Source organism: Diorhabda sublineata, chromosome 8 (assembly GCF_026230105.1).
Source record: "Diorhabda sublineata isolate icDioSubl1.1 chromosome 8, icDioSubl1.1, whole genome shotgun sequence".
Lineage (NCBI taxonomy): Eukaryota > Metazoa > Arthropoda > Insecta > Coleoptera > Chrysomelidae > Diorhabda > Diorhabda sublineata.
Genome location: NC_079481.1, coordinates 16,630,258 through 16,653,106, shown reverse-complemented (window position 1 = coordinate 16,653,106; position 22,849 = coordinate 16,630,258). Strand labels below are relative to the sequence as shown.

Here is a 22,849-nt window from a genome sequence, read left to right as displayed (position 1 = left end):
TATCTAACTACTAAACATATCCACGGGATTAGTCACAAAGTACAAGATTTGTTTATAGTCGAACTGGTTTTATATGTGTGAAAAACGAACTGAATAGCTTGTAAATTTTAAGCCACCACTTTGCGAAATAGAGCAGCAGCTACGTAACCTAAATTTTATTTTGTATTTTTGAGAAGATAATAATCAAACATAAATATAATATTAGTAATTATTGAATTTATGAATATGGAAGCTTTTGAAATAGGATCTTGTTTCAGAAGTTACAATGAATTAATGGAAAAATTAAACGAATATTGTGAAGCTACCAACACAAAATTTACCACAAAAGACTCGAGATTAATAACAAACGAATTTGCAACAGCTAAAGAAAGTTTTGTTTATTCAGAACTAAAACTTATATGTGTTTATGGTCGTACAACAAAATTGAAAGAGCAAAATCGGAAAAGAAAAATGAGAACAATCAGAATGTAAGTATATAAAGGTTTTTGTGTAAATGATCGTTAATCTGATATTTAACCCTAACTATCGTATATTCACACTAACTGCTATTGTGGCGTCACAAATGACCCCAATTTTTGTAACAGATATAAAGTAATTGATCATATTCAATTTAAAAAATATATTTTTAATAGATTATGCTATTGAGGGAAAAATATATTTGCTTTGATTTTACATTAAAAAATGCAACTAATAAACTAATGAGTTTAGTAAAAAACCTTCACCTCTAACAAAAAATGCATTATACATTTTATGGCAAAATATAACAGCCATATTTGTAGCCACATTGCAGTAATATTTTAGACAGAGGGGATGAATTTAACTTCACAAAAGAAATTAAGGATCAAATTTTCTAAGTAATATTATTAGTCCAATTATTGTAAAAGTACTGACTCAAATTGATACACTTTCATATCAGCAAGCAAGATATGATTAAATGAAAACAAAATTGCATAATTTAGATCATAATAAAGGGACTTAAGTTTCTCGCCTCTTTTAAATTATATAGGAAAACTAGAAACGCTAATTTTTAACAAACTGTATTTTTTAAACGTTCTCTATTGGAATGGCATTTATCATATTGATATATTGTCCATATACTTAGTTTTTTAAATTATAATGAATTTTTTTGCATAGTCACAAGCTTAGTAGCAATGTTATCTAATTCAAATTTCAAAATATTCTGTATTCTTAATACTTGTCAAAGATTGTTAGAAGGCACTTTCTTTTACAGTCCTAAAACTGAATGTCCAGCATACTTCAGAATAAAGTTATTAAACTCCGGTGTAGCACTACAAATTGTGGCTATGAATACTAAACATAATCATGTTTGTGAGAAAATTGAGGTAAGCATAAATCCATTTGGTATTTTCTATTTCCTCATAGATCCTTTTGTCCATGCATAATTGTGGAATTAACTTAAGAAGCTAGATTCATTACTGAGTCATTGTCATTTTTTACAACAAAAAAACTGAGCAATCGAAATTTGAAAATATAGTTACTTAATTTTGCTAGTAATAGCTTATTTAGAATCTTTATATATAATAAAATCTTTATGCCTCAGTCATAAATCCAAGTTTTTTGTGCCTAGTTTGTGGCACAAACTTAAAGAGTTGTCTATTGGTAAAGCTGCACAAGAGAGCTCTGAATTACGTGCGTAGTCAAGAACATCATGGATCATGGTGAGTAGTTCAGAGGTCTTATGTATAGTTTTACTAATGCACAAATCTTCAACTTTTTGCTTCAAAATAGATGCAAGACTTATTTTTGAGCGTCTATAAAGAAGAATAGTATATATCACACAGGCAGAAGTTTGAGAGCTCTGAACTACTTGCCATAATGCCCTCTGCTATGCCTCTGTTATTCTTTGTGGAAGATATTCTGCTTTTTATGTAGGTATGTCTCTCAATGTGTTGACAGTTTGATGTTATAGAAACTATTCTCAGGTCATGTCATCTGGCACAACTTCAACTAGTCAAACATTTATATTTATTATAAAGATTATTCTACTTTTTCTATCACTTCCAGTCCCTCGATCCCAACAAAATTATTTATTTGGAACTACTGGTAAAATATCACATTTTTTAATATTTTTTTTGTACATGCTTCTTACATGCTTCTGCAATCTGCTTTCTGATATTTGATTCGACATGATAATTTAAATTATCATTCAAGTTAGTGGGGAGTTAGACATAAAATAGGTCTTTTAAGTAATCAAAAATAAAGAAATCTAAGTGGGTAATATCTGGTAAATAGGGCGGCTATAAAATCACATTTAGACCAATCCATTTCCCAGGAAATGGTTATCAAAATATTTTCTACTTTCTCCAAAAAGTGAGCAGATACTCCATCTTCCTACTAACTTGTTTGCAGTTTGTGGAAATACTAGTAGAATATTTTCAAGAATATTTACTCCCCATATTATTTAAAAAATGGTTTCGCACATCTACATTTTTTCCTGATTCCAATAATACCAATTTTTGCCATTAACCATATAATTGTTATGAAATCTACTCCAGTAATAAAATTAAACTTTTATATACTTTTTGTATTGTACTTCTGACTTGTTTTGAACAAAATTTGAGATTTTTCCAGATAAAAAAACAGATAATTCTGATAAATTCTATCTTGAAGCATGTTAGACCTTTGCAAGAATCAATTTTATTCTTCAAGATTTAATGTAAAAGACACGTGAGCTGCTGTAAATGAACTGACTTCAATTAGAGGTTTATTTTTTACAATGAACAAAGAATCAATGTTATTAGAGGTCATTTTAGCTTCAGGCAGTATATCTTGGCATCTGGGCATCACAGATGATCAGGAGTGCCGCTGGTGCATGGAGAAGGATGAAACTGCAGATCACATCATCTGTGAGTGCCCAGTACTCATAAAGGCGCGCTTCTAACTCTTGGGCACGCCTCACAGCTTGCATAATGATATCAAAAGGGGCAAGTCTAAACACCTGATAGCTCACAGCTTGTCTAATGTCATCAAAAAGTTCAATTTAAACCTCAAAGAAAATCGACTTTTGGTAAATGCAAGTGGGGCCTATGTGCTTAAGAGTTTTAGGTCGCTCACTACACTACTATGAATATATCAAATTCAACACATTTTTTTAATTTGATCACCCAGTATTCTACCAAATATCAACATGATTTATTTCTTTGAGTAGCAATTGGCTATTATTTTAAATCCATATTTTAGGAACCAGAAATTATAAAAAAGAAAAAGAAGTTGAAAAGAGAAATTAAAAGTGAAGAAGATGACGATGATGATGAGGGTATAAACACTGAAGCTATGGAGGTGTGTAACCACAATATTCGAATTATGTTAAATATTAGATTGATTGAAATATTGAATAATGATAAGATTTTAAAAGAAAATTAAAAAAAAAAAGAAATCAGTGTTGTTACTTGAGCTAATATTTTATGTTACATTCAAGTTTTACTTTACAGGCATCTGAATTTATAGAAGTTTATATAGATCCAGATGATAATTCTCAACCTGAAAGGAAAGTAAGTCAAAGTTTTTCTTTTACTTGGTAAACTTATGTGATATATTACCTTTATGTATTTTTTAGGTCAAATTGTCTTTCAAAGGATTATGTGTACCTGTTTTTAACATGTTTCGGGATGATTTGTGAGTATAGTTTATATAATCCATCCTCAAATGTAACAGTGTAGTTTTATATACCAAAAACTTTTATCATATTTTGAAAATCTCTACTAAATGATATGTAAAATTTACTGTAGGTTATAATTAATTTCAATATCATCAAAATTTCAATTTAAAATCGAAATTTTAGCCAAAAGACAGATCTGAACGATTCAAGGTTCTTGGTACATACAGTTTTTGATATAGTATTATTATGAACTTATGAAATGATGTAGACTGTGAAGCCGGTCCTGTTTCAATATGTTTGGTGAATGCGCCGGCTATTCGACGGCTATTTCTTTATATTGTTTTTTGGGCTGTTTGCACTTGTTATTACTGTTTTTATAGAGACAAGGACTTTTTGTTTGTTTACGGCAGATTAGATATTTCCTGAATACCTAAAATTTTAGAAAATGATGATAGTGTATATAAACGAGTTTCTAGCAGCAGGAGAGTCAATTTGATGTCATAATGAACAAATGGGGATAGTGAAAAATAAACCAAATGGTGTATCTAAATAAATTAGTTAATTCATTGCCAGTCAAAAAATAAAATTTTCGATTCATTGATGTAACTCTCTTTTGCTTTTATTATTATATAATTTCGACAAATAATGGTCGTCTACTTGGTTCCAGGATATTCCAAAGATGTGAAGTGGAAGTAGGCTACTGCTCTTTTACTCTCCTGTCGAATTTGTCCCACAACAACTCAATCGGGTTGAGGTCGGGTGACTATGACGGCTAAATCATTATTTTCACCACATTGTTCCCTTTCAATTCTTTGAAATACTCTTTGCACAGCTTCAAAGAAAGCTTGGGATCGTTGTCATGTTATAAGATAAATTTTCTACCGATCAGGCGCTGATCAGAACGTACTACATTTTCCTTTAATATTTTTCAAAACCTTTCTTCAAAATTCTGTGGCGACCATGCCATGTGACCTTGCATTTAAAAATACTTAATACAGCAAAACATTTATCCGAATAATTTCCAAATGGGTGGATACGTGCTGGTATGTTCCTCAGCTTGTAAAAATTTTGTAAATTTTGTACAAATATGTTTTGGAAGCTGATACCTCCAATGAATTTGTTTTTGTGTCGTAGAGGGTGCTAGTTACCAGGTTCGTATTGAACATAACTTTTTCAATATTTGATTTATCAAGCAAAATTTCATGTGAACTCAAACATAGTTTAATTTTACACCAAAAAAGTACTTTTGATAAAACTCGTGTGTACCTTTTTAGGAATATTTTGATTTGAAAATTATGAAGTAATAACTGATGCTGGTATAAAGTATTGATAAAGTCATTATTTCTTATTATTATTGATTAATAAGCATTATGTGAATTGAAAATTTTTTATCGCGTAAATCGATAAAACATATACATTTGAAAAAAATTGGAACTGAGTGCCTTCGTTTCTTGTAACGTTTCACAAAAATTCAGTCTAATCAGTATAGGATCTTGTTTTTCAAAGTTAAATAAGTATGGGCATTGAGCTATTGGAAGCTTTAGTATGAAACTAACAACAATTTGATGATCATGTATTGCGATTCTGAGTCTTAAACTGTTGTATCTTTCATATTACGAGTACCCCAATAGCTGAGTACCCATAATTATTTAACTTTGAATTTTACACGGTTATAGCATTTTCTCTAAGTTTGCCATAGAAAACTGTCATTCATTGATAGTTATGACGTTGAGTCAATAATAATTACATTTCTGAAACCTTGTTATTTGTTAAATTAGATCTTACACCACTACACCAACAATTACCCTGTCTGAAGACGATAACTTGGTTATCGAAACGCGCGTCAGATGTAAGTATAATTGTTGTGTAGTGCTGGTGTAAATAGTGTATTCAGTACATCTTTATTCGACCAAATTTCTACAGATAGCACTTTTTCAATTCGCTTAACAAATGAAGGTAGACTGTCATAATTGTCACGGGTTTTATTTTGTGTTTCGTCCGACGACACAGATAAATTGTATCTAGTGTGTGAAATTATATTTCAGGTTTACAATGATAGCTGATAAAATAAACTTTTGTCAATTTAAAAGTAAGTACTAAATTACTTTAATAAGGTTGATAAATGAAAACCACTTCTAATAGCGATTTGTTGTTTTTTAGGAAATACAATGGAATGAATGAAGCCGTCACACAATATTCAGATTAAAGGTTTTCAATGGTAAAATTCATTTTTATCAATTTTGGAGTGGATATTATACTAACACTTTACTCAGATACACTTAACAGTGAATATACGAGCGCAAATAAGTGGCAACGGCGATGCACAGATTTTTTCTGATTTAGAAGATGGTAAAATCGTTTTGCCTGATAGTTTTTGCCGCAGGGTTGAGTCATTACCAGACCTCATTTCCGCTGTTTATGAAATTCAAATTCCTCTCGCAAACTCTTGGCTTTGCGAAAGAACCATATGACTCCTCGGAACGATCGGGCTGCCGATATAAACTTACAGATACTCGGCAAAATTGAAAGAGAATCTGTTGAGTATGTTTCTATAAACAGAGTTATGGAGCAAGGCGACTGGACGAATTATCCAGTGGATTTTTAAATTTTTTGAGCGAGCCTGGCTTTTCTTCCCACATTATTCATTTGAAAAAAAAGTCTGGACCATTTTCGGGGCAGCTCGATAGCCCCCGGTTTTTGGCAATTGAAGGTAAAGAGACATCCGGCGGAGCTTCTGGTAAATTTTATAAGAAGTGAACAATTGAATATTGTAAAAAGTCGTATTGTGAGGCCGAAGCGTTGTCCGCTGCACCGTGGCGGTCATGTAAGTGTATGTGCAAAGTGGGTACAGAAGCGTGAGGGGGTGAGAGAGTCAGAGGGCTGTTGGCGTGTCGTCAACGTGACGTTCGTCGTGCGGGGTTGGTATGGGGTGAAAAGAATCGTTGGAAAAAATTAGATCCATGGTCGAATTTTGTTTTATGAATATTTGTAAAAAATTAGCTCTTGAATTATATTTTATCTTGTTCATTCATGTCGATGGTAATAATCGATGAAAAATAATTAGTTATCTACACTGCAGTCAAAAATATATATATATACTTCGATTTATTGTGGGAGGTTTATTGTTTTATTGATTGCTACCAATATCATGATAATCATACCGCATATTGTTTTAGAAGAACCAATAATCGTGTTATTGTTTTTGAAAGAAGTTACTCTCCTTGTATCCCCGAAATACTAGGAGAGTTCTAGACTGTTGCCCCGAAATACAAGGAGAGTTTTAGACCACTCGAAAGTGATCCAGGCGGAAATTTTGACAGGATGTGGCACCGACGAGCAGATATTTATACCAAGAATCCCTTTCATTCCAAACAACTTTCCATTTCATTTCAAACGAGTCCAATTCCCGGTTAGTCTTTGTTATGCAATGATTATCAACAAAGCACATGCGTTTCTGGGGTTGACCTTGGTGTAAGCTGCTTCTCACAGGGTCAACTATACGTTGCTCTCTCCCGAGTGAATGAAGCAACTAAATTATTTGTATAAATCCCGACAAACCTAACGTCCAAAGAGTAATTGTAAATACTTATTAAATAACTGTTTTTTTATGTATATAAATATATTATGTGAGATTTGTAAGTTTAATTTTTGTTTAATATATTGATCTGCTTATATCAAACATTAATTTTATTTATCATTGGTAATACATAAATGATAAGAGTTTTTAAAAATAAATCCTTATTTACATGAACGAAGTCGCGGGCAAAGCTAGTTACTTCATAATTTTCAAATCAAAATATTCCAAAAACGGCACACAGTATCGAGTTTTATCAAGATTACCATTTTGGGGTAAAATTAAATGATGTTTAAGTTCACTTGAAATTTTGCTTAATAAATCTAATATTGAAAAAGTTATGTTCAATACTACTTGGTACGAACCGTATAACTAGTGCCCTCTATGAAAATCAGACATAAAATCAAATTCATTGGATGTATCATCTTTCAAAACATATTCATTTAAAATTTCAATATAATGTTGCCAGTAGTTGCGGCAAAATCGTAAAAAATGTGTATTTTTTTTCTTCGCCGCTCTTTATCTTAAATACTCATGGCGTTACGAACATTTTTTACTGAGCAAACCCAAAAAATACCCCAAATGTTTTACAGTTTTCTATCTATCCTAGAGACGGGATCACCTTTTTTGAAACACCCTGTATAAGAAATTTTAATATGTATTGATTTTTTTATATAGCCTACAAATAATTAACAAAAAAATTATTTGAAAATGTTTCTGAAAAATTGTCCAAATTTTTCAATTGTTTATAAAATAAAACAGAAATATTCATTTCTACGAAATTAATTTTATGAATGATTCAATGAAAATTGAAAATTTTGGCGTCCACAGGAGGTATTTAAGCTTGTTTGCTTTAGAAAAACGACTTGATAGATTTACGAATTTTTTCCAAGAAAACTATAGCTTTTACAAAAAAGTATAAGGGACTTTTTCATACAATATAATACAGTACAATGTGGTATTTTTTATTTTCTTCTATCTTCATTCCAAACTGAAAAAAATTTTTTCGACTTTGGGAAACCGATAGACCTCTGAAGTTTTTCTTAAATCAATTAATATAATTCGAAGTATGTACTTGTGACAAAAAATTAACCTTTTTGCTTTTAACTTATTCCTTTGGTGAAAAATTGCCTCCACCGACTGGGCTAGTATTGTTTTATTTACTTAAGACTCTCAAATGGTATATAGCAGTGAGTTAACTATTCAAATGTATACTGATTTTATTGTTTTCTTTTTTTAAGATCACTCAAAGTAGGATCTATTGCTGAATATGCGGAATATCTGTCTGGTTGTGGAATAAAAGGTGTAATAGGTAAGCTCCATAGGAAAAATTTAATAATAGAAGACAACAATAACGATAATATTTTTTACACACTTTCATATACTACTTATTTATAAAAAAATGCAAGTTTATACCAAATATTTTCTTCTAGAAATGTCAAGAAAGTATTTGGTGTGAGTTCGCCAATATTTTTCAAAATAATTAGATAGTGAAGCCTGTTATTGCATTTTTAGTATATTTGTGACCTTTGATTCCATTTTATAAATATTGAATAGTTATTCCTATATAATTTCCTGAAAAATTTAAATACGGTATGGAGTATCCTTAATTTTAATCTTTTAGTTTTTCCTCAGTTTTCACTGCTCAAATAAGTAGCAGTATATAGGGCAGACATCTCAGTATTTAGAAAATAGACTAAAAGGTAATTAATACGATAAAATAAGTAAAACCGCATTAACTGTCACGAAATATCAAAAAATCATAAATTATAAAGATTAAAAAATTCTTGGAGAGGAATCTAATACACGAAAAAGAGAAGTTTTTGAAATGGTTCACATTCATAAAAAAGAAAGTTATAAATGATAAATAAGACCTAAATAATTTAAGTAAAATTTGTAACTATATTTTGTAAATTCTAATACAACTACAAATAATTTAAATGAGGGCTGCTACGTTTGTTCAAAGATCTGATAATAACAGGGATAATAATGCCAACAGTTCAAATGAAAGGGAAAGTGTGAGACAAGTAAATGTAAAAGATCAGAAAATCGATGTGCAAAATTATTAATGCCATATGAGGGACCATACATGGCAGATAATGACAATGCACAAAATAGTTATAGATTAGTTGATCCTCTCACGGGAGCATTCAGGGGAACTTTCAATATAGAACAAATATTTAAATATCATGCCGAATCAAAATAGTTAACATTATGACAAATAATTGAAGAATAATTTGATAGTTAATAATGAGTTATTAGTAGAATTAGATTAATGTTAAATTAAAATTATATGAATGGGTATTATGATGATTTTATTTAACATACTGTAATAATTAATGAGATATTATGAAAAGTAAATGAAGAAACTGACGAAATATGATATAGGTTAATTGTAGGATGATTGAGTTATATTGTTATTAATGATATAATATTATAATAAAAAAAATAAAGATATATGAATAATTATAGAATTGAAAAGAGAGAAATAAGAATATGATGATAATATTGAAAAATGCGAATTATTAAATAAAAGGGGAAATTATAGAAATGGGGGGAGAAATATGAAGATTATTATTATAATAATATGGCGAAATAAACGATAATTATAGGAATAGAGAGAATAGTATAAAGTAGGAAAAAGATAATCACAGTATTTTAAATAAGAATGTTGATTAATTGAAATTGGATTGATGGATAAAAGATTGGAAATAGAAACTACAGATATATTAAAGAAATTGAGTTTGAAGACTTCATACAATTATTAGTGATAGGGAGTTTTATACATTATTAAATAGATAATTTAATTGGAATTCATAAAGAATTGATTATGGATAGTGAAATTATAAATTTTAATTATGGGGGGAATTGAAATGATCAGAAATCTAAAAGCAAGTAGGTACATAATGAAAATTTATAATTTATTGAGATTATTTTTACTAAAGATAATAATTAAACTAAAGGCAGAAAATCGATAAAAAAAATAAAAGAAATTGAATTCATATTTGCAAGTTAATTAATTATAGTTATTTTATATATAAGGAATTATTTATTAAAAATGATATATTCTAAAAGGATTGCATATGTACAAATCATAATTTGTATCATAGAATAATGTTATTAATTATAAATTAATATAAAACTTAGTGGAAGATTGATTTTTTTAAAAAAATATATGAAACTGTTGCCAAAATGACCCATAATAGTGAAAATTCATAAACTATTAATGAAATAAAAGTTTATTTAAAAACATAAATATAAGAACTGACAAGTGTTTGAAAAGTGAAGGACATTGTGAGGAGACAAGAGCAGCAAAAGTTTAGTCAGTCATATTATATGGTTGCTAAGGAAAAAAAAAGAGAGGATTATTATTTTTTTTTGGAAAAAGAGTATCAGCAGAAAAGAGAATGGGGAGTGCAAAGTTATAAGAAATAGAAGTTAAATTTGAATCAAAATACAAAATAATTGCGAATTATTAAAGATGAATGGAAGATTAATATCTGGACTGAAGAAAATCCAATGAGTTGAAGATTTGTTACTAATCCAATGAGTTGAAGATTTGTTACTGACAATTCACAGAAGTAAATGCAAGTTTTAGATCTGATATTGCAAGATATTATCATCTCAGGTCAGTTCCTTCACGTATTATTGGCCAATAATAATAATAGTAACAATATAAAATAATTTAAAAAAAAAGGAATATTACCTATACTTATGTTGACAATGGATAAAATTCCTTATTTGTGAGGTTAAGATTCCTTTTCCGTAGAAATAATATGAATTGTGTAGTATAATTAAATTTTGTTTAATGTAATGTAATCCTTCCACAGAAATAGAACTTCTTGATTATATCACATAAAATTGACATAATTTTTTAGTATTTTCCTTATATTGTACATCTAAATAATAGAATATTCATCTGAGTCGATTTATAACAGAGAACTGTGTAAAATTATCAAATTAGAGAAACGGTTAACTTCAGGTTAGACTCATAGGCGTACTCAACTACATTTTATTAAACTTTATTTGAATTAAAAATAATACAATTAACTTTTAACATAAAACTTTTATTGATTTGTTAAAAGGAAAAATATCCATAAGTTATTTATTTATGCCAGAACTCAAAGAGAGAATGAGTTTCATGCCCGGCAAATAACGTGCTAGTGACAACAATAGAAAAATAAAAACAATAATAAAAACAATAATAGAGGTAGAAATAAATAATTACAATATATATATGTTTACATTATTTGTTCATATTAACTAAATTTTTAGTAAATGGTTGTGCAGGTGAGGGAATGTCAATGACAGTTACTGAAAGAAAATTAGTAGCTGAAGAATGGATAAGTGCTACTAGATCTCGAAATATGCACGTTATGGTTCAAATAAGTGCTTGTCCTTTACCCGATGTCCAGGAATTGACTAAACATGCTGAAATGATAGGAGCTGACTCGATTCTTTGTATACCCGAATTATACTATAGACCCTCTTGCAACGATGAACTTGCGGATTATTTGAAAATTATCAGTGATATCGCCCCTAAAACTCCGCTAATTTACAGTCATAATCCGGAAATGACAGCAGTTGATTGTAAGTATAGTTCTCTAGATTTCTTCATAATTTAATTTTATTGAAAATTGGTTTTTACTTGAATTTTTTAACGATTTATTTGATACCTTACCTTACCAAATGACACCACAGCCCGGAATTATTGTCTCCATCCATTGTATTTACATCATCTTCAACCTTGGTTTCTTCCTCTTCCTAGCATTTAAGATTTTATAGGTAATTCTATATTCGTTGATTTTATAGGGCATTCTATATTCCTCCATCCTTTGCACATGGTTAAACCATATCAACCTTTGCGACATAATAAATTTTACCATGTTTTCTCCGTTATGTATATCATTGATTTCATAGTATGTGCCAATTCGTTTTGTTTATCCTAATGTGCCACAAAATCCTTATTTTTCTTTAAAATGCTCTGTTTTTTTGTGTGCCTTGGTTAAAGACCAGCTTTTACGGATATATGTAATTATTGGTCTGATGTTTGTTTTATTTATTCATCTTTTTGTCTTGACATTACTCATAATTAACTGGCTCTTAAATAAAATTTCATTGGCAAAATATTTTTTTAAATTTTTCCTCTTTTCACAAACTAAGCAAGCTATTTAAACCTTAACTAATCTGGAATTTTTGGAACCGTTGGTTAAATCCGTACTGAACATACTGTTTACACAACCACTACACCAACACTCACAATTACACTGTCTGACGTGCGTTTCGATAACCAAGTTATCGTCTTCAGAGACTGAAGGTAAACAGTTTACTTTCAGTGTAATTGTGAGTGTTGCTGTAGTGGTAGCATAAACAGTATGTTCAGTATTTAAACCTTACCACTCCCTTAAATGTTGACATTTATCTCCAGATCCTCAAAATGTCTGTTCATAATTTCATAATTCTGGTGCAGTCTTATTGAAACCAACCTGAACATTTTTCTCAATTCTCGCAATTCTTTATATAATAGAACCGGTCTGTGAGTGGTCTGGAATATTAAAACAACATCCATCAACGCAATTGTGTAGACCTTGTAAAAATAATACTTTATTATTTTATATGCGATTAGAAAATGTTCCAGACAAGCAGTCACTTTGTGTTACTCCAACATTGGTAATAGAAAAATAAAGTTACATGCAATCCATTCTGGGACACATCGGAGTGAATGGACTGACTCGCTGAAGTATGTGTAGACATACCATTCATAAGGCCTGAACCCTTCTTTGATATTAGCTACAGAGCTAAAGAGAAAGCATTGGACAAGAAGGTAGATACGGGTGAGGTCATTTACAGGGACAATCTACACGGGATGAGGCAGACAACTGGGAAACTATAGCAAACGAAGATCTGATGAATGTTTCAGCTTACGTAAGAAGAACCTGCGAATGCTAACAGGGGCACTGTCGCCTCAATGGAGACCTGAACACGCTAGACTTAGCAGATAATGCAGTGAAACCTCTATTCACATTCTCTCGAAGTATGAAACACTACGAAGCTTCAAAGCACTACATCTGGGTGCGTATAAAATAGAAGACAAAGATATTTGGCAGCTACAGCTATTCCACATTCTAAACATTCTAAGAGGAGTGAGATTAACAGATCATTGGGTTCCCTAGTATAGCATCAAGAAAGGGGGACACAATAGATCTTTGGGCAGTAGTTTACATGTACTCCAATATACATACATGGCTATAACATTTCTTGGGCTTCCATTGCATACTCCATCTATGCTATATATTGTCAATAACTCGATTGAAGTCAATGAAAACTATGTTAAAATCGATATTATAAATGTAACACTTTTTTAAAATTTACTTGAATCATAAATAACTGAAAAGGTGTTAATTTTGCCGATCTATAGCTACTCTGATGTTAACCGATTTTGTCATTAATGTCTTCCTTTATTCTACCATTGAAAAGATATTTTTAGAAGTATAATGTCTATGAATGGACCATATTATATGCTCCAACTCAGTTATTTATCAATGCTTTCTTAATTATGTCATGCATAGCTCTCTCTATTCTGTCCCCATCGTATTTGATGAGCTCTCCTACACTTCCATCCTCTCCTGATTCTCTACTGTTATTTGCTTTTGGTAGCGTGCGTTTCTAGTACTAGGCTTAGGAAGCCGGCATGAAGGATTCACTCTCCAGGCTAATAAACTTCATAAGCAAAATAAATTTGATGAAAGTAATCTACTTCACTCTTAATCCGAATTGATACTCAAAAATTTTTTGAAATAGTGAGAAGTAGAGTAGGTTTTGACCTGAAGGTAACAAGGTAGTTCATGACCAATCATTTTTGTGGAATAAAGTTGTTTCTATGATACAACTTTCTTGAGATTAGTGTGGTTATTAGTATGTTAATTGGAACATCGTGATGATAATTGTTCTCAACCATTTTCAGAAAGCAGGCGCACCTCTTCAAACTTAATAAGAAGATATTCGAGGATGGTCCCAGACGTACCGGGCTCAACAAAGAAAACATAAAAAATTTGTGAAAAATATATTTATTTTTTAACGTAATCTCCTTTCAGCTCCATACATTTTTCCCAGCGATGTTCAATAAGTTCGATACCATTTTTATAAGAATCGTCAAACTCCTTAAAATAGCCATTAATTGCCAACATCGCCTCTTCATTGTTGGAAAATCATTGACCACCTAGCCATTTTTCGAAGTCTGGGTACCGAAAATAATCCGATGAAGCTAAATCTGGGGTAAAAGGTGCATGAGGTAGCAATTCAAATTTTAATTCATCAATTTTGGGCATTGCAATAACGATTGTGTAAGCTGGTGTATTGTTTTGATGAAACAATGCGTTCTTCTTAGCCGAATGCAGCCTTTTTGGCTTGATCTCTTCGCTCAAACGTTGCAAAAAGTTCGCATAATACTCACCGATAAAAATTTTTCTTTTTTCAATATAGTTGTTCCTTTCTATAGTTCAGTTTGCCGCTGTGACACATTTCTATCTTAAAAGGATAAACTGAATGCTCAAACAATAGTCAATGAGAATTATTTCATGCACATCCCAAAAAGCCGACGCCTTGACCTTGCCTGGAGATGGAACGGTCTTTGCCTTCTATGAATCCGATTCTCCCGTTTCAATCCATTATTTTGATTGTTCTTTTCTTTCAAAGTGATGGACCCACGTTTCATGAAATATTGCCAAACACTCGATGGACATCTTCACGACGCCGTTTTTGTACCATTGGGAGCAAATGTGGCGCCCATCTTGCGCAAAGCTTTCTCATGTCCAAATTTTCAGCTAATATGCGATGTACCGCACTTTTTTAAATGCCTACCATGTCTGCTAGCTCGCGCACTTTTAGTCGACGATCATCCAGTATCGCTTTATGATTTTCTTCAACATTTCTAGAGTTGTGACCTCATTTGGTCGACCACTGCGATACTGGTATTCGCAGGTCGTACGGCCTCGTTTAAACTCTGCTACCCAATATTTTACTATTGATAACCAAGAAGCAATCTCACCCAGAGTAGAATTTAGTTCAATTTTTATATTGGTTGGGCTAATGCCTTTCAAATAAAAGTATTGTACCTCATAACAATGACTAATTTTTTCTATATTAACAAATTTACTCAAAACGTTCCCTATTGATGGCTGCCAAACAAATACTTAACAACGTAGCGTCTTCAAAGTTGAAACATATGTTGTATAGGTTGTGTGCTTTCTAATATAGTGATATTTTTCAAGCAACTACCGCCATTTCTAGGGGAGGCCAGGTACTTCTAGGACCATCTTGGTATGTAAAAAACTTATGCTTCATAGTTTTATAACCCATGAAATTTTTTCTACCCAATATTATAAGTTTATTTTTCATTTTCAAACCAAAATGGTGCTTATCGAACAAAATAATTTTTATTTGGGAATATAATTTGACATGTATCTACAGCCTTATACTAAAACCATCCAATTCTATGTTTCTTATTTTATTTTTTAGTAAATATGATAGACTTCGTAACTAATTATGCCGAAAGTATTCCGACTTTCTGTGGTATCGAGTTCGTATCAAATGATGTAAATGATGCTGTAGCAGTATTAAAAGCAAGCAATGGAAAGTACAAAATTTTTTTTGGGACTGATTCGGTAGGTAAATTAGGACAATTGTTTTTAACAATAGGATTAGGTTTCAAAGGAATTCACTGTACTGTTTTTTCATAAGAAGGTTAAAATTAATGAGTATTTCATGTAAAATAATATGTTATGACAACATAACATCAGTAAAAAGGTTTTGTTTGAATTGTTTTGGATTATGGGTGATTGAATTCATTCATATGTGGTGTGATACATAAAGATCCAGTAAAGAAGACCAAGAGAGAACGGGACAACTATCTTCTTCAAAAAAATATATTTCAAACCAAACAACAGATCATCCATCATAGTTTGCAAGAAATACTTTCCTTAATACATTCATTGTATCTAAAATAGCAGAAAAGGATGTAAACTATATAATGGAACATATCTAGTCATTTTTTTACACCAAAGCGAAGAAACAACCCAAACAGAAAATATTTATGTGAATAATTGAACGAACAAAGGATTTATGCACTTAATGTTGAAAATGTGGAAGTTGGGAACGTTGAGTTGAAGAAAGTTTTTATAGTCCCACATTTTATGCAAAGCTCAACTTGCATTTCTACATTCCTAAGAAAGATATGTAAATCCTGCAATATTTATAAATTGAAATATCTAATCCTGATTTTAGCCAGAAGAGGCACCAAGAACTTCACCTGTGGACTGCCTAATTTGCTAGGGATTGCATGACAAATTACACCAAAATTTTTAAAAACAATCAAGAAAATTACGATTGCAGTATGGATTTGCAAAAAGCTTTTACATTTCCAGTATTAACAGTTTCAGATGCTTACTACAAAAGAAACTTTTACTGCTACAATATCAGAGTACATGATTTTGTTAAATAAACAGGATATTTTTTATGTGTGGAAAAGAAACAATATCAAAAAGAGGCTCACAAGACATTTCTTCATGCTTAGTAAAGTATTTAAAATAATAAAAAATATGATATATTTTAGAGCGATACATGTGGAAGGTATAACCGAAATATGTGTTTGGCATTTATGAGATTTATTCAAAATGATGAAGCTAACACCCAAATCATAGACCAAAGCTTTATTTTCATGCTATTCATACTTGTTAAATGATGCAGATTTTGGCAGTGTAAAGGCAGCATCAAAGGGAAATGTATTAAAGAACTAGTTCAAAAACAAAAACTGACAAATAAATCATAGCCAACGCACAATTAATTGTCAAATAATTAGATATAGGTACATAATCATGTACCATGTATCAAAATATCTATAATTTTAGGTGTAGGTAAAATAATGTATTGTTATTTTGATTCACCCTGTAACAGATACCACGATGAATATGAATATATATATATATATATATATATATATATATATATATATATATATATATATATATATATATATATATTTATATATATAATAATCTGCTTCATCCTCTCTGAAGTCTGTATAGTCGACCTGTTTTTCGTTGTATATCTTCATTCCGTATATGCTTTGTTCTGGATATCCTATACGATCTTAAGTAGTCCATTACCATAGGCTCTATATTTTTTGCTGTCTCTCTGTTAGATGCCAACACTCACAACACAATATGTTAAAATAGGATCCGCTATGACTTTGTATATTGTCATTTTTGTGTTTTGGTTAATTTTTTTGACCACAGCAATGAGTTCAGAATTTGAATTGTCTACATTGTCTAACCTTATTTATTTGCAGTTCGGGATTTCCTCGTGTACTTCCCACATGCAGATGTTCTGTTTTTGACATATTTATATTCAAATCTCATTTTGCATATTCGTCGTCCAACTTTCTCAGCGTATAATCTCCATCGTCCTCGTCACCAGCTATAAAAACTTGGTCGTCTAAGAAAAATAGAGTTATCCTCTATCTCAATTCCCATTTTCGAAATTTTAGTTCTCCAACTCAGAGCTTCCTGAATGTATATACAGTGGATATTGACAAAATAAATAATTTTCCAGAATTTTATGAAAAATTAATTATTGTAATAGTAAATACAAACCAATTCCAAATACCCAATAAAATATATGATGTTTCATTTAAAAATAAATTTATCTCCAATATGCCATAGCATTCTGGAACATCCTGTAAGATTGTGAATAATTTTAAAATGTGAAGACTATTGATGGCTACAATTCATCAAATTTTCAAATTTATATCTTGAAGGACAAAGAAGACACTGAACTTTATTACGCTATCTAATTACCCTGTATAAATATATGACCAATTTTTTTAAATAAAACTATATGCTTGAATATTAGTTTTTTATGTTTTTTGTTCAAATATTTGAAGCTCAAAAAATTTTAAGAAACTTTACTAGTATAAAAAATAACATCCACTCGACCATCTTATTTCATTCACTGTAGCAAAAGGGTTAAAACCCTTGGGCGCAGCCAATATTAAATACTCACACTGCGACAAAAAGTTGGTTATTGATTATAAAATAGGTATTTATGTAACAAGTATGTAAATTAGCCTTTTTTTGACAGATTAACCTGCGAAAATCACATGAGTCGAAAAAAGGCCTTTACATACGAATTGCGTACAATATTTTTCTATTGGGGAAATTTTTATAAAATTTTTTTTTTGAATAGTGGTTCGTCTTATATAATATATGTTTATTAATATTTTGAACATTTTAATCAAAATTAGAAGACATTAACAAAACAACAGAAAAATTTATTTCATTAAATTTGTCAACTCTACGGAGACCTCAACAATACGTTTTTTACATAGTACTGCTTAAAGTATGTTTCTTTACGCACTCGACAGTGTGTCTATAATACGTACTTTACGTACTTTTTTCCAAAATATTGATTTTAAATACAAGTTTTGGTGAAGAAATTTTCTATTATCTATAATTTCCATATTATTCATTTGAAGTGATCCGGTACCTATTCATTTTAGGACTTATCAGTAGCTATATCCAACGGTTTTGATGCTGCAATAACACCAACGGGTAATTTGTACCCGAATTTGGTTACAAGTATTATGAAGTCTTCGAAACATTCAAAATCAAGTGAAGCAAGAAGATTACAAAAAGAATTGATTTTTAATTTAACATCCATTCTAGAATATGGTGAGTTATGAAATTTTTTAAAATGTAAATTTATATTTCAAAAATTATTACGTTACAGGTTTTTGGGTATCATCAATGAAAGTGGCCATGAATTTTTTGGCTCCTTTTAATGTAGGTATATGCAGACCACCATTACGAAACCTTTCTGAAGAAGATGTAAATTCGATTAAAGAAAAATTGATCACAGCGATTAGCTAGCTTAAAGTTATACTTTTAGATACATAATCAGTTTCGTTAGTCACTCAAATATTTTTGAAACATTTCATCCAGTAAACAAAACAGTGTTGGTTGATATGACAATATACATTCACAGCTCATTGATAAAAGAGAAATGTAGTCATACACTATATTAACTAACAATCACAATTAAACTGTCTGACGTATGTTGTAATAACTAAGATATTGTCTTCAGGAACAGAAGTTTACCTTTGATTTTTAAAGATGATAATTTCAAACGCACGACAGATATGTAATTGTGAATGTTGCAGACATTCCAACTGATATGTAGTCAGGTAAAATCAAACATTTTTGTGAAATACATCAATTGATTGATGAATTGATTCAGTATGAAACTGGAATTGGTGGCGTTTGGATTGGCGAATCAAACCATTTTGTTCATACCAATTCCGTCTTTCGGCAAATTGTGTCTTTCTTTTGATACTCAAAATTGTCGAAAATTTTTGTAACTAAATAACATCTATAGTATTTTTTTTGTAATGGCTTTTTATCAAAACTTTGATCGAACATATAACCTACAGCGATTATAGTATTATTTATATAGACAAGGTGTCAGTATATAACCACAATAACAGTTTAAGGTTAAAAGGCTGCTCCAGAAAAACAAATCTTTAGGTTTATTTTCCACATTTAACTTTTAGCAACGAAGCAAATTCAACATTTTAAGGTTTTAACGGTTTAAGAATTTTATGCAGACTGAACTTCTTGGGACATGGATGCTATCAAATGGATACAGGAACGTTTCACTTCCCCATGAGTCAACCGTGTGTTAGTCGTTGTATATCGAAGGTCTATAATGCTATGAATAACGTCTTATTAAATAGGTGGGTAAGATTTCCAACAGCACCAGGGACTATTAATAGAAATATTCAAATGATTTAACAGTATGGATTTCCAGAAGTGATTATGAGTATTGACTGCACACATATAATTAATATTTTCAACACCAAACCATCATCTATTATATCCCGTAGGTCCATATTACAACAGAAATATTCAGATAATTGTAAATGCTCACTTAAAAATAATCAATATTAAACTCTAGATATCCTGGATCGGTACACGATTCACCAATGTGGCAAATATCAAGCATAAATTTACATTTAGAACAAGTATATTTGCAATATAGTATAATTGGAGATGAAGGGTATCCCTCGTCACCTTGGTTATGAACACAATATCCAGGGCAACTTCCTCATGAGGAAAGGTTTAATACACATTTAAGACGAGTCGGAGTTACCATAGAACAAGTAAATGGAATTCTAAAAGGTAGATTTAGATGTTTATTAAAACATTGGACACTGAATTATACTCCCATAAAAGCTGGCAAATTGGTTAACTCTTGTACTCTTTACACAATATGGCATTGCATTTCCATGATGTTCTTCCTGATGAAGTGATTCAAGGACTCACCCTTGTGATAACTATATCATAAGACAAAAGGTTCCAATATTGTGTATGTTGTTAGTTAATGAAAAAGTCGGGTTTACTAACAGTTATATAAATGATAAAAATATTTTGTATTTAACGCGTTTGTCAATTTAAATGTATATTACCGAAGTTACTTCTGAATAGCGTCATTAACTTATCAATGTAAAATATGTTATGAGATAATTTTAATGATATAGGTTTTGACTTGTAAAATCAGTAGCTTAGAAGACACTGAGGTTACTAACTGAGGGTTTTTGAGGTAAAACAGTTTAATATGGGGAAAGAGTGTCACTCTGGGGCAAAAACGATGTGTGAGTAGGTGAAACAGTAGCAGATGTTGTGCTGCTAGTTGTAGAAATTTTCGAATTGCAAAAAACAACCTAAACTAAGATAAATGAAACTTTAATGTCAATAATAAGATTAGATTCCTCTGAAGTACTACAACTTGTATAAAGGATTTATGACAGAAACATAACTATGTTTGCCTCATCCTTCCCCCAGCTACTTTTTCACCCTCAGTAGTTAAACTTATCCCTTCGAGTGTTACCAATTTCTCTAGTTACATCATGATCGATCGATGGTACTACAGTACAGCTGTTTAGGTTGTATTTTGCAATGAATCATTTTTTATTTTTGAATCTTATTTACTTTTTTGTGAGATGCAATCTAAAAATAGTTTATTAAATTTTTAAAAAGACTGAATTTATGCATTTTTTTCTGACTTTGTATAGTTTGAAATGTTTTGCATTTCCTATCAAAGTATTGATCGTGATTTTGTGACACCCAGGAAAAAAAACTAACAAATTAGTCATTAATGAGATAAGTGTAAAAATTTATAAGATAATTTTTAAAATAACCTTCTCTTCCTCCCTTTTGACACTATTTTGTAGGACGTGAGTAACAATTATACTGAGTACTCTGTTTACACCAACATTTACACTGTGACGCGCGATTCTATAACCAAGAGATTGAAAGTAAACTACGAACTAATGACTTGATTTACATGTTTTATACTAAATTTTCCCACCAATAAACCTTCTCCCGCGGAAATTAATTCCAACGAGAAAACCTCCTTGGCGGAAATCTTCACATTCATTCCTTGACTACTAAACTATAGAGTGGGCTATGAGGAATTGTAAATAGCTTAATTAATAGGTTTAAGAAACCAAAAATGTGAAACCACTTTTTTCCAAACCCAACATGAATAACAAAAAAAATTTACTCTGATACCTTTCAATCCTGTTTATACAAAAGGATTAGAAGGAATATTTAACAGAGTGGGTTTTAAATTGGTTTGTAAATCCAATAACACATTTAAACAATTATTGGACAATCTTAAGGATAAAATACCAAATTTGGAACAAAGTGGTATATACGAAATGAGCTGTAGTGTTTGGGACGGAAAGTATATCGGGCAAACTAAGAGATATTCGGTTTAAACAGCACATAGCTCATTTAAAATATGGACGGACCGGAAAATCAAGTATTGCCGATCACGCTGCCAGTCATAGTCATGACATAAATATTCATAATGTAAAATTGTTAAAAAATGTATCTAATAATAAATGTTTGAATTTGAAAGCATTGAAATTGCTAAAGGTAAAAGTAGCTTGAATAGGGACAAAGGACCGGAAATTAATTTTCGCGGAAGGTTTATTGGTGGGAAAATTTAGTTTACCCTCAATCTCTGAAGACGATAACTTGGTTATCGAAACGCGCGTCAGACAGTTTAATTTTGAATGTTGGTATAAACAGTGTATTCAGTATGAACGTCACTAAAGGTTCTAGAAATTCCAACTTGTGAATAACAATTACCAAAAAGATATCAATTGTCCTTGACGACTTACCACCTTTTGGCAGTAATAATTGATACCATACAAAATACCCTATATTCATGGAATTTTAACTACAAACTAATACCTCTAATATTTTATTTCATCTACAATGTCTAACAATGATTTGTGAAAATTGAGTGTTGTGAATATTAATAGTACCATTATTACAATTGTGAACATTATTTACAAAATTTGTGTGAATGTGAAGGTTTTCTCATTTTTTCTTAATTTGCAAGAGATATTCCGACTCCATAATCTCCATATCTAACAAAGTTTTCTGTTACTCTTGAAGTACTGCAGGAAACTTCTGGAATCATCATATTGAATAAAGTTGTCTAAAATTGTAACTTCCTCACATTTTTCTGGCAGCAGCGACACAGACAATGAATATTTGTTGATTCTTCTAATTTGTTTGGCTTAAATACAA

The 22,849-nt window shown here is 30.7% G+C and overlaps 1 protein-coding gene across 1 annotated transcript; it reads left to right on the top strand.

Annotated features, from left to right (window-relative positions):
* The first annotated feature begins 100 nt into the window (after positions 1-100).
* On the top strand, positions 101-22,578 carry LOC130447950 (N-acetylneuraminate lyase-like). The gene is made up of 10 exons (XM_056785025.1): positions 101-467; positions 1,232-1,343; positions 3,202-3,300; positions 3,453-3,512; positions 3,578-3,636; positions 8,435-8,505; positions 11,469-11,783; positions 15,711-15,856; positions 18,748-18,919; positions 18,978-22,578. The coding sequence occupies exons 1-10, from the start codon at positions 220-222 to the stop codon at positions 19,115-19,117; spliced, it is 1,422 nt and encodes a 473-aa protein (XP_056641003.1). The 5' UTR covers positions 101-219; the 3' UTR covers positions 19,118-22,578.
* The last annotated feature ends 271 nt before the right edge of the window (positions 22,579-22,849 follow it).

Excerpts from the sequence above, each read along its gene's own strand:
- LOC130447950 (XM_056785025.1), top strand. The coding sequence starts at position 220 with ATGAATATGGAAGCTTTTGAAATAGGATCTTGTTTCAGAAGTTACAAT. Across the intron at positions 1,344-3,201 it reads ATGTTTGTGAGAAAATTGAG|GAACCAGAAATTATAAAAAA; the intron begins GTAAGCATAAAT and ends TCCATATTTTAG. Across the intron at positions 18,920-18,977 it reads AACATCCATTCTAGAATATG|GTTTTTGGGTATCATCAATG; the intron begins GTGAGTTATGAA and ends ATTACGTTACAG.